Consider the following 10,069-nt stretch of genomic DNA (forward strand, 5'->3'; position numbering starts at 1 on the left):
AGTTGTCAAATAGAAACCTGCACTTATTGATATTCACAGATGATATCCAATAACTCGATATGGCATTTCCTTCATTGTTGCCATAAATTTCACCTACTTTGCCCACTTTATCCGGAGTGTGGAGAAGCATTGTATCTGGAGATAAGGATCACCACAGCACCATCATGGTGCCACCATGTAGTGCTTGGCACAGAGCGTGGACTATCATGGTGCCACCATGTAGTACTTGGCACAGAGCGTGGACTAATAGACCTGTTAATTAAGATGACCGCGGTGTTTCTCAGCTATCAGTATACGAGTGTGTAATGTGTTGACTTTTTATGTGGTGTTCCTTTACAATTACCTAGTTATCTGTCGCATACGAGATTGGAAGTTACGTCACTGAATAACATTAGTGGATCCTGATAACCTAATTGGAATTCTACAGTGGATCCTTGAGCAGTGCATGAAATATGAATTATTGTGGGGCGCCGGGACACCAATCCTGTGATAATTTGGACATTCAACTTATTTAGATTTTGGATAAATCCCGATCAAACTGTAGGTCTTTCTAGACAGAAAAATGCAAACAGGCTATCATGATTCGGTTATCTTGTCGTCCAGCACAATATTTATAGCTGAAAGCGACTAGAAATCTTATTCTACTGTCTAAAGAATATCAACACTACGCTTTGATGCCCAATCTATTTAAAGGAAATGATTTTGAAGATAGGATTCTGGATGTTTCGAAATGATATTTTTAGGCTTTGAACCTACATGGGCAAATTTATCACTAACAATTAAAAGTACGAATAATAATGGTGAAATTTAAGTCGAAATAAAAGCCTATTTAAGTTAGGCTATAGGAATGTTCTAATTAAAAAAAAATATATGTAAAACTTTTATTTAAATTTAAGTTTGATTTTTTTCAGTTTTCATCATCTCTTGTTTTAGAACTAGCTTGCGCTTACACAGTAAGAAGCGAAATTGTGCACTTAAGATCCTTAACTTAATCCAATACTCTAATATTAAAATAATTTCGAATGCAATCAAAGCTATTGAACGTGCATTGTACCTAATAATAGCGTTTAATTTAATTTTAAAAGAGTTTTCAAGTACATATTAATTGAACCCTCCAGCTAAAACGTGAACATACAAAAATTAATATTCACTATCACTATTCACCACATTTTTAATTCGAAGACCGTGCCTGCGGGTTTCAACTAATATGATAAATTATCATCAACGATTTAACTCCCTTCCAGCAGTTATGTTTTGATACTTCCGAGTCTTGGACAATTTTAGTTTGAGGCGGATCTCTTTTGACGGAGTAAATCTTTAAATCCTCAAAGCTTTCTTTTATGTTGATATCTTCTTGAGTGTGATACAGTTTTTATCTTTGGAGTTTGAAGCAAGTAAGACGATGATATGACTCAGATAAAACTTCGGGTGATACTTCTTCGAAACGTCGTAGGTGTGCTTATTTCCTTTCTTGAAATATATGACTTCGAAGGTCACGTTTCTGCACAAAAACTCGTCTTTGCCTTGCAGACGAGCTGTGTCTTAGTAATACCTCGAACATGGTTGTCATGACGACGAGCTGCGTCTTAGTAATACCTCTAACATGGTTGTCATGCTTATGTTTTGCAAAAATGAGGTCGCATAATCTCATGCACGTGATGCGACGATCCTACAGAACTAAGAGTATTTTTTGGCTAGCCAACAATCGCTTGTAGCTTTCTACCAAGTCAAGGTTCAAGAATCAGGTTAATTTGATCTGGTTGATGGACAACAAATCGTTGCGGGTAGATGTAGTGTGGAATCTACCGCCTGGCGCTGCAATCCATTGCTGCGTAAGATCTGGTGTCTTCGATCTCGTTACACTGTCGATCCACACACCTGTACGTGTCACCGTATTAATAAATTATCCTATGTGTCTAAGCGGCATTGAACGAGATTCGTTTGACCTTTCATTTATAGGTTAAATATAGGGTAACAATACAAAAGAAGTGTTGACTGTTTGCACATTTTTCTAACAGTGTAAGCCGGAAATATTGCCCCATGGGATCGTCACACCCTAGAGGTGACGACTGATGCTATAAACTTATAGTCATGTGCTTGAAGACTTACCAGCAGACTTCGTGAAGGGCCCACAGCTTCTCACACTGCTTGCTGGCACAGCTCCCATCTGCCTCGCAGGTTACGATGGGCTGAACGTATCTTCTGGTCTTGGAGTCCGTCATCGTCTTGGATTGGTAGACCAAGCAGGGCCTGTAGCAGTCTGAATGGTTGAGATGTAAGTTAGGAGGGGTGACGGTAATCTCATCTTCATGACATTCCGACATTGACAAACACGATATATTTTTCTGGTTAAGTTTTCGGTGCAAGATATTTGCAAAGTGACCACATACAATAATAATTATTATTCTATAAATATAATACATTTTTGTTAATAAATTGAATTTCAGAATGATGAATTAGTGACATTATTTTTGCTAAGATAACGAGTTAACGGTGATCGGATGTAGTGAAATTGTCACCGCGTTCATGTAATATCTCACCTGGGCACCCCAAACATACGCTCCATTCATCCTCTCTTATAAAGCCGTCCATGTCCGTGTCACAATCCATGAAGAAAGACTCCCCGCATTGTTGGTCGGGAATGTTGGTTAGCATCTGAAATGTTTATTTATTATTATCATATATAAAGCATTATAATTATATATGTAAATTATTATAGGTAAATCGCAGTTTTGTTGAGTGTCGATAATCGGAGCTCTATTATCTCTCTTTTATCACTAAATTATAACTGCCACTGTTCTAGTAATGTGCTTTTCAACTTAATACAAGTACAAGTACATAATGGACGAGAAACTGTGTTCATTTCTCCAGATCGGTCACCTGAAGAGCAAGCCAGACACCATTAGCTTGTTTTGGAGATGCAAAAGAAGGCAAAAGAAGGTTCGATTAGACGATATATTATATCAGAAGTTGTATTATTTGTCACTCACCCTTTAGAGCCGCCCCGACATAGTTAGTATAGCTAGCATTTGTGACTGCTACTATCCATATGGGCGGGATATACGCACATTATTTTACTTGAATCGTGATCAAACATGTATTTATGGCGTGACTACAAGCAGATCTTAAGTCCACTCTAACGACAAAAGATGTTACACTACCTCATTGCGGTGATACTTTTCTAATTATATGGAAATTTGTAGATACATGTAATATTAAAATATTTTCTATACTCTCTGGTGAGCTAAGGAACCCAGGGTAGGTATGATGACTCGGCTATTAAGACAAAACACGAACAGATAAAATACATTTGTGATATTGCTTGAAACAAATTCTAATCGTGATTATTTTTTGAGTATACAATGTCAGGGGTTGTAGTTGAACACATATGGTTTGCAAGGCGTTCCATAAAGTTAAAGATGGTATCAGTATAACGAGGTATAATAACACATAGCATGAGCATGACACGTGCGTTATTCAATAGTATTATAATGAATAATGATGCTTCAAGAAAGACCGGAAATGAATGTCATTTTGTGGCAGAACGTTTCCTCCAAAAAAGCTGGGGTTCTACTGTTCATAAAATGATTAGATCCAATTTATTATTCCCATTCGACAATAAACGATAATCTTAATTTCATTAGGGTGAAGGTCGCAATAGATAGATTTCCTCAACTGATTTTTGCAAATTGATTTATTTTCAATATTTTATTGGCACTTCGAGTTCGACTCCGTTTACAACGTGTGCTTGATAGACTCAATTGTTGGAAGTAGATTAATCTTTTTTTTCGTCGGAAAGATCTCTTCATATTAATTATTTTCGTTTTATTGAGAAGGAGACGAAGATAAAAAGGTACAATTTTAAGGAACATGATGAGAAATATAAAAAAATGAAGAAAACTTACATTGAGTTCCTTTTCAACGAGCTGCCTGTCGTAGTTTTCGTCCAGAATGTCAAATGACCAAGTCACCAGCTCCTTTTCAGTTGGTCCTGTTGGAAGTTTGAGTTTGTTAATTAACCAATTTCCATTCGAAAACATCTATTTTGAGCTTAAATAATAAATATAAATAATTTCCATTTATTATCATGAGAGAAATACTTATTTGTAATTGAACATGGCTGCATACCATGATTGCTCCATCCACAGTTTTTCTTGTTGAACAGTCTGTTTCTGACCTTTCCAGCAGATTTACAGTTAACGACTGTTTCATTATTGAAGACACTTTGAAGAGTCGTATCCACGTAATCTGAACAACATGTTTTATTTTCTTGATCCTTTCTTTATGGCATGTATTATAATACAGCCAAACTTACACACTCCTCAAAGATTTATCTCTCTAATGCTTGTTGCGACTTTAGTATTCATTTTAGTAGTGTATTCTGATTCTGAACTCAGGTTTTCATGGTACGGTCATTTTCTTACAATCATCATAAAAAGGCTTCAATTTTATTCTTACATAATATAAAGAATTAATAAAGTGAAGTCGTACTTGAATATACATACACATATACAATCATGTTTTTTTAAAGCTTCAAGTGCGGGAGAAGCATCATGATCCATTTTAAAACTCAATTTAGCACAGCGTAAAGCGTAAAATGTTCAAAAATGCTCATCATGGGACACATTAAAGCATTAAGAAAACGAAGTCGTACTTGAATATACATATACATACACAATCATGTTATTTTTAAAGCTTCACGTTTTAAGTGCGGGAGAAACATCATGAGATATGTTTAATTTTAAAACTCAATTTAGCACAGCGTAAAGCGTAAAATTTTCAAAAATGCTCATGAACACATGAAAACGGCTTATTAAATTTAAAAGCTGAATCAATGCTTATATACACGTCTGTACGCATGCTTTCTCACGCACTTGTTGATATGGCAAGTAAAAAGTGAAGCAGATAATCAGCTAAATTAAACTCTGATGTTGAAATCGATTTCTTATGAACTGCAGGTCCTGAGTGGAGATAATGATTTGTATTTTCTTAAGGGTGAGATCACGTTTGGCAGCTCAAATGATCTACAGAGTTGGTCCAAGAATTTTGCATTACGTTAAATAGAAAAATTTGCCCCCGCGTTGCTATTAATGTTTATGATGTTTTGATGTCAGCAAACAGCTTTGACAAATAAATTTATCACGGCACATAAAGATCGTATCCAGTTTACAATAGTGGGGGCAAATTTAAAGATATTTAAGATGAACAGATAATTATAACTGATCAAAGTAAATTTTGAAGAGAGAGGACAATTAAACATTTCAACAATCCCATGAAAAGTCAAGACAGACGATAGGAATCAAAAATCAAATCCCCAGAAGTCTATCAAAGCAATCAACAAGATTTGATAGTATACCGTAACAAAGGCGGTGTCAATCGGACGGGCTTCAATCAAATGATTACCTGCACAATCGAGACCTGTGAAAAGGAAGAACGCAGGCAAGTTCTCTGGACATTCCATTATGGACTGGGATCCGCTTTTGGTGGCGAATTGAACCACAACCTTGGCTTGGTTACAGTTTGAGATCTTTTCACACCTGTATGATGGTTAAATGTTCGTACAAAGATCTCTTTGAATTATGTTTTACAATCTTGGCTGAAAATGTGATATATTCTTTATTTGAATCATCATTAATTAATAATACAAAGAATAAGATATTGATAATTTTACCTTCTAACATGATCAGCCAGGTACTTGGTGGTCATCAATTCCTTGAGCATTTTTCTGTAGTTCATGACCCTCTCAGCCGAGCAAACTGAAGTGAAGCATGTTGAGCACTTATCCCGTGCTTTTTGCTCAACATTTACAATGCTTTAAAACTCACATCAACTTCATAAGTCATACGCCTAAACAGCACTTTCACTATAATTGTACAGAAAACATATCCATTTTATGAGTGTTTGTCTTCGATAATTTCAGCGCATTCAGAAGAACGTATGAAGAATGTGCTGTGAACCCAGTGAATGCTAACATTTATCAGCATGCACATTGCATGGCTGTCAGGAACAGAATACCTCTGATACCTCCTTACATTTTATGCATGTATTTTCTAATCCACTAAATTTTATCAACAAGGTGTCATTAGAGCCTTATACAAATCCAATCCACGCTGCTATCTGCATACGACAGTTTACCTTCTTCTATAATTTCTTCAGTCGGTGGTTGAGTTGTTCCTTCCCCTTAAATAAAGGAAATGTATTTTGTGCTGTCTAGCCGGTATCATTCAACATATCGACAACCAATTTACCAAAAACGTGCTCCAAGTTCCAACGTATTGGACTGACAGATGTATAGACAATTCATGCACGTGTTCAGTTCAACATGCATAGCTATAAGAAAAGGGTCAGGCAAAAAGTACTGGGTTTGGTTTTCGGGAATCTCGTTGAGAATAAATTAATAAGAATCACCTCCCACATTTACTTGTGCAACATCGAGAATTTTATGAATGAGGGTCGGTTGCATTTTGGGTTGGGAATTCACACTTACGAGGTTCACATTTGCCCACGTTGCGAACATTGATGGTCTCCATGTCAACCTTTCTCATACAAGCCATCTCACAAACGTTTCTGTAAGTCTTTCCGTTCGTGCCGCACAGGCAGTTTGCATCTATTGTGATACATCGGTCTTTGCAACCAATCGAAGCTTCACTTTCGCACTGAGATGTCAATGTTGATGTGTAGGTTTGAATCACGTAATTCATAACGAATGTATCAGTATCTATAATAAAGACTAGTAGACGGTGATACGACTATAGAAGATCTATGACTACAGAAGATCTATAGAAGATCGTCACGATTGGCAAATCGTATAGATTACGGATCTTGACAAAACTTTTGTGGGCTTCTATAATAGTCATAAAAGGTAAAAAGATGAGATGTTCCCAATAGTGTTTATAAAATACGCACCACTTGATCTCTCCGGGGGTTCTGGAACTGTGGGTCTGCCTCCTCGTATACAAGTTCGTCTCCAAATACAGCCAGAGAGTTTACTTCCTCGGGTATAGCCACTGGTATTACTGGGGCGCCAGTTTTTGGCCTCGCTTTCTGAAAAATATTTTAAATCTTTGAAACTGTTAAACTCTAGAAAAAGTGTCGCAAAAACTGAAGAGAATCTGTAAAACTGAAAGTATTAAAAACGTTAGAAATATTTGTTGTCCACATTCATGATGTGTCCAAAAATAACTTGCTCTTCAAATTTGTTCACACAATTGTTATCCCAGTGTTTAAAGGTGAGTTTAAAATATATTCAAACTTCCTTATTGCGGCGTTATGAAAGAGTCTGCGTTAAAAATGGGTATGCTCTTTCGTGGTTCAAGAATGGGCAAACCGACTATAAACTTTTGGTAACCGTATTTGAGTCTCCTGCATTAATCAAAAGCTCGCAAAATTTTGATAATTTGTCGTATAATCTTAAAATATGGATCGACGAACAAATTTATATTTAAAGTTTGCGCCTCATCAAACATTTTACCTTTAATATTATAGTGGTAAAATATTTGATTAAGTGAAAAAGTATGAATAGTCGCACTATTTACGAATAGTAATTTTAGGTTGAGCAGGGAAATCAAAGGGCTAAAACATATCATGTTTCGAGTGGGTGTATACTGTCATATTGCTTTACCTAGTAGGTGTATTGTTATATTGCTTTATGGTGGGTGTATTGTCATATAACTTTATCCTAAGATTATAAGCCTGCACAATTTAATAATTGAAGCAAATTGATCAGCAAAAATTTATAAATAGATATTTACTTACCTCAGTGAAAGCAGCATCCTTCTCAATAGGGCCAGCGAGAAGCGGAGCAAAGAGGGTGGATAGCCAAATAAAAATAACAATGTCTTTCAAAAATCTCATTTTACGTTCCGTCATAGAGGACATTCATGTTGATTCTAAAGCTTCATTTTACTAAATATATGGATTGATTGGTATTACATTGGAAAGATAAACAAATTTGAATTCAATATATTATTATTATGTTAAAACTGTAAAGCACTTGGATAATGTCATATTTTCGCTAAAAAAATAAAATGTGTTTCTTACAAATACAATTTGTGCATAAATGTTGCCATTTAACGTTTAAGCATCTCAACACTTAATGTAGCTCAAATTGTTTTACGAAATCGTGGATAACCATTAACCAGTAACCAACAGTATTCAATGCGGATTAAAATATTTACAGATCGTTAAAAATTCTGCATCTCAATTCTGGCACACGTACACACCAACAGATCACTGGTTAAGCTTACGACCACGATGACAAATTAAAGTATAGTGAACAGTTACAAGAGTTTATGGTCATGCAACCGACATTCTAACAAACATTATATAAGAATGTAAATCAAATATCTACATTTTAGAACAAAAATTATAGTACTTGCTATTTCGCGAGTCGATACATTGACTCAGACAAGTTTGATACACCAACGAATTGCTTTTCAATCAAAATGTCCAATCTTTTTACTAACGAAAAACATTTTTTGAACAAATTAATAACATATATAGAAAACGGGAAAAGAAAACTGAGAAGCAAACAAAAATAATTAACAAAGGACGAATTTAAAAGATGAGCAAAGACACATGACTGCCAAAACGAGAGTAGTAGAAACATCTACCCCGCAGTAATACTATGGCTTTCTCTACCTGTCAGCACCTAGCCAAATCAAATATATACACATCGTGCTGCTTATATTATTATACGGCTCACCGTAAGCAGCCACAAGGTGAACGTAGTGTTACATATGACAGGAGGGTGTTGTTACTAGCCCGCCTCTCTCACATGTTACCAGCCAAACACCGCACAGGCAACAGTAACTAGATAAGTATTTCTTCTCCTCGTATAATTATGCTCATAGTTACTGAACTGCCCATACTTCCTGAGGTTAAAGCAGGAAGCCAGCAGTGTTCAGATTTATAAAGATTACACAGAGTGAAGGGTGTGTCGGGACCTGTAGCTCTGTAGGTATTCCCGCTAGTCGCTACTTGCATCTCAGGTCAGAACTCTCGCTGTAAAGTCACCCTGTTTAATGTTTGTTGGCCTAGAAACTCAAGTGTTAAAGACTACCGCTGGGGAGAGAAAATACTGCTGTCCTTTCCGGAAGGAGCACATGGTGTTATGAATGATCTAAGAAGTTGATAGACAGATGGGATGAACACTGGAACGAGCAGTGAGCACGGGTTAGTATTGAAGAGCAATTGGTTTAATAATCAAGTGTTAGGATATGCAATACTGGGATATGAAGTATCCGGCATATTATTAATGATAAAGTGGCATATAGATAACAGAGCGGGTTCCGGAGAAGAACAGTACAGCATTACTGCTTCACTAAACACAGCTAACGTGAGCTGGTTATCTAGACTATAACCTCGGCAAAGACAGCAGTTGATAGGAACAATTGTTACTATTATTGGCTCTTTATTTACACGTACAAGTAAAGAGTGTCCGTTTATTAGCGTTTATAGTGTTCCACAAGTAATTCTACTGTTAACGTGGCCGGTGGCAGCGCAATTAAAAATAGCCAGCTGATTTCTTCAGACGGATAACTAGCTAATTATTTGTCTGCCAAAAGAAAGTCTAAGATCAACAGAAAGTCTTCAAATTGGAAGACGCGCATAAATCAAAAGATATTTAAAGAGTCTGAAAGAATTAACTAAATTAATTCTCCCACGAATATCCCATACTCCTTGAAAGTTGCAGATAATCGTCTCGGCTTACAAGACCTACCCATATTTTAAAGTAACATAATCATTGTATTATTGAATATTGATCGCATTAACAAATTCGTATATAATTAGACTTAGTGAATCATTTTACTGTCAATCAAATTGAATCATTGAATTTAAGGTGTTACATATTTTATAAGAGCACCGGAGTCCTGAACATATGTCGATCAAACACAACCAGGAAACTAAACTTTGGCATACGATACCCACAGTTACTACTTACTAGTAAAATTAAGTAGGGTCAGTGTGAGAGAGCACGCTGATAGAGCTGGGGTTTCATGAAAAGTAAGGGTCAAAGTGAGGCCCTCCTTGTAGTTGTACCAAGTACGAGACCGCTATTGCAGCATTC

At 36.2% G+C, this 10,069-nt stretch overlaps 1 protein-coding gene across 6 annotated transcripts; it reads right to left on the minus strand.

Annotated features, from left to right (window-relative positions):
- Nucleotides 1-795: 795 nt before the first annotated feature.
- LOC134814600 (testican-3-like) lies at nt 796-7,933 on the minus strand. 6 transcript variants are annotated; one of them, XM_063822729.1, is made up of 12 exons: nt 7,756-7,910; nt 6,907-7,044; nt 6,488-6,656; nt 6,136-6,180; nt 5,672-5,756; nt 5,404-5,537; nt 4,875-4,961; nt 4,129-4,248; nt 3,906-3,991; nt 2,541-2,655; nt 2,110-2,260; nt 796-1,878 (listed from the first exon to the last, which is right to left on the minus strand). In XM_063822729.1, exons 1-12 carry the CDS (start codon nt 7,876-7,878, stop codon nt 1,803-1,805), a joined length of 1,329 nt encoding a protein of 442 aa, XP_063678799.1. In that variant the 5' UTR covers nt 7,879-7,910; the 3' UTR covers nt 796-1,802. The 6 variants fall into 6 exon arrangements, with proteins under 6 accessions (XP_063678799.1, XP_063678815.1, XP_063678806.1 ...); XM_063822745.1 differs by lacking the exon at nt 4,875-4,961 and having other exon boundaries at nt 7,756-7,933; XM_063822736.1 differs by lacking the exon at nt 6,136-6,180 and having other exon boundaries at nt 7,756-7,916.
- Nucleotides 7,934-10,069: the final 2,136 nt, after the last annotated feature.

The sequence above is a fragment of the Bolinopsis microptera genome, chromosome 1, assembly GCF_026151205.1.
Source record: "Bolinopsis microptera isolate Bmic1 chromosome 1, MBARI_Bmic_1.0, whole genome shotgun sequence".
Lineage (NCBI taxonomy): Eukaryota > Metazoa > Ctenophora > Tentaculata > Lobata > Bolinopsidae > Bolinopsis > Bolinopsis microptera.

Coding starts and splice junctions, on each gene's coding strand:
- LOC134814600 (XM_063822729.1), bottom strand. CDS start 7,878: ATGTCCTCTATGACGGAACGTAAAATGAGATTTTTGAAAGACATTGTT. Junction 5,538..5,671: donor CTGGCTGATCATGTTAGAAG/GTAAAATTATCA, acceptor ACCATCATACAG/GTGTGAAAAGATCTCAAACT. Junction 2,261..2,540: donor CGTATGTTTGGGGTGCCCAG/GTGAGATATTAC, acceptor TCAACCATTCAG/ACTGCTACAGGCCCTGCTTG.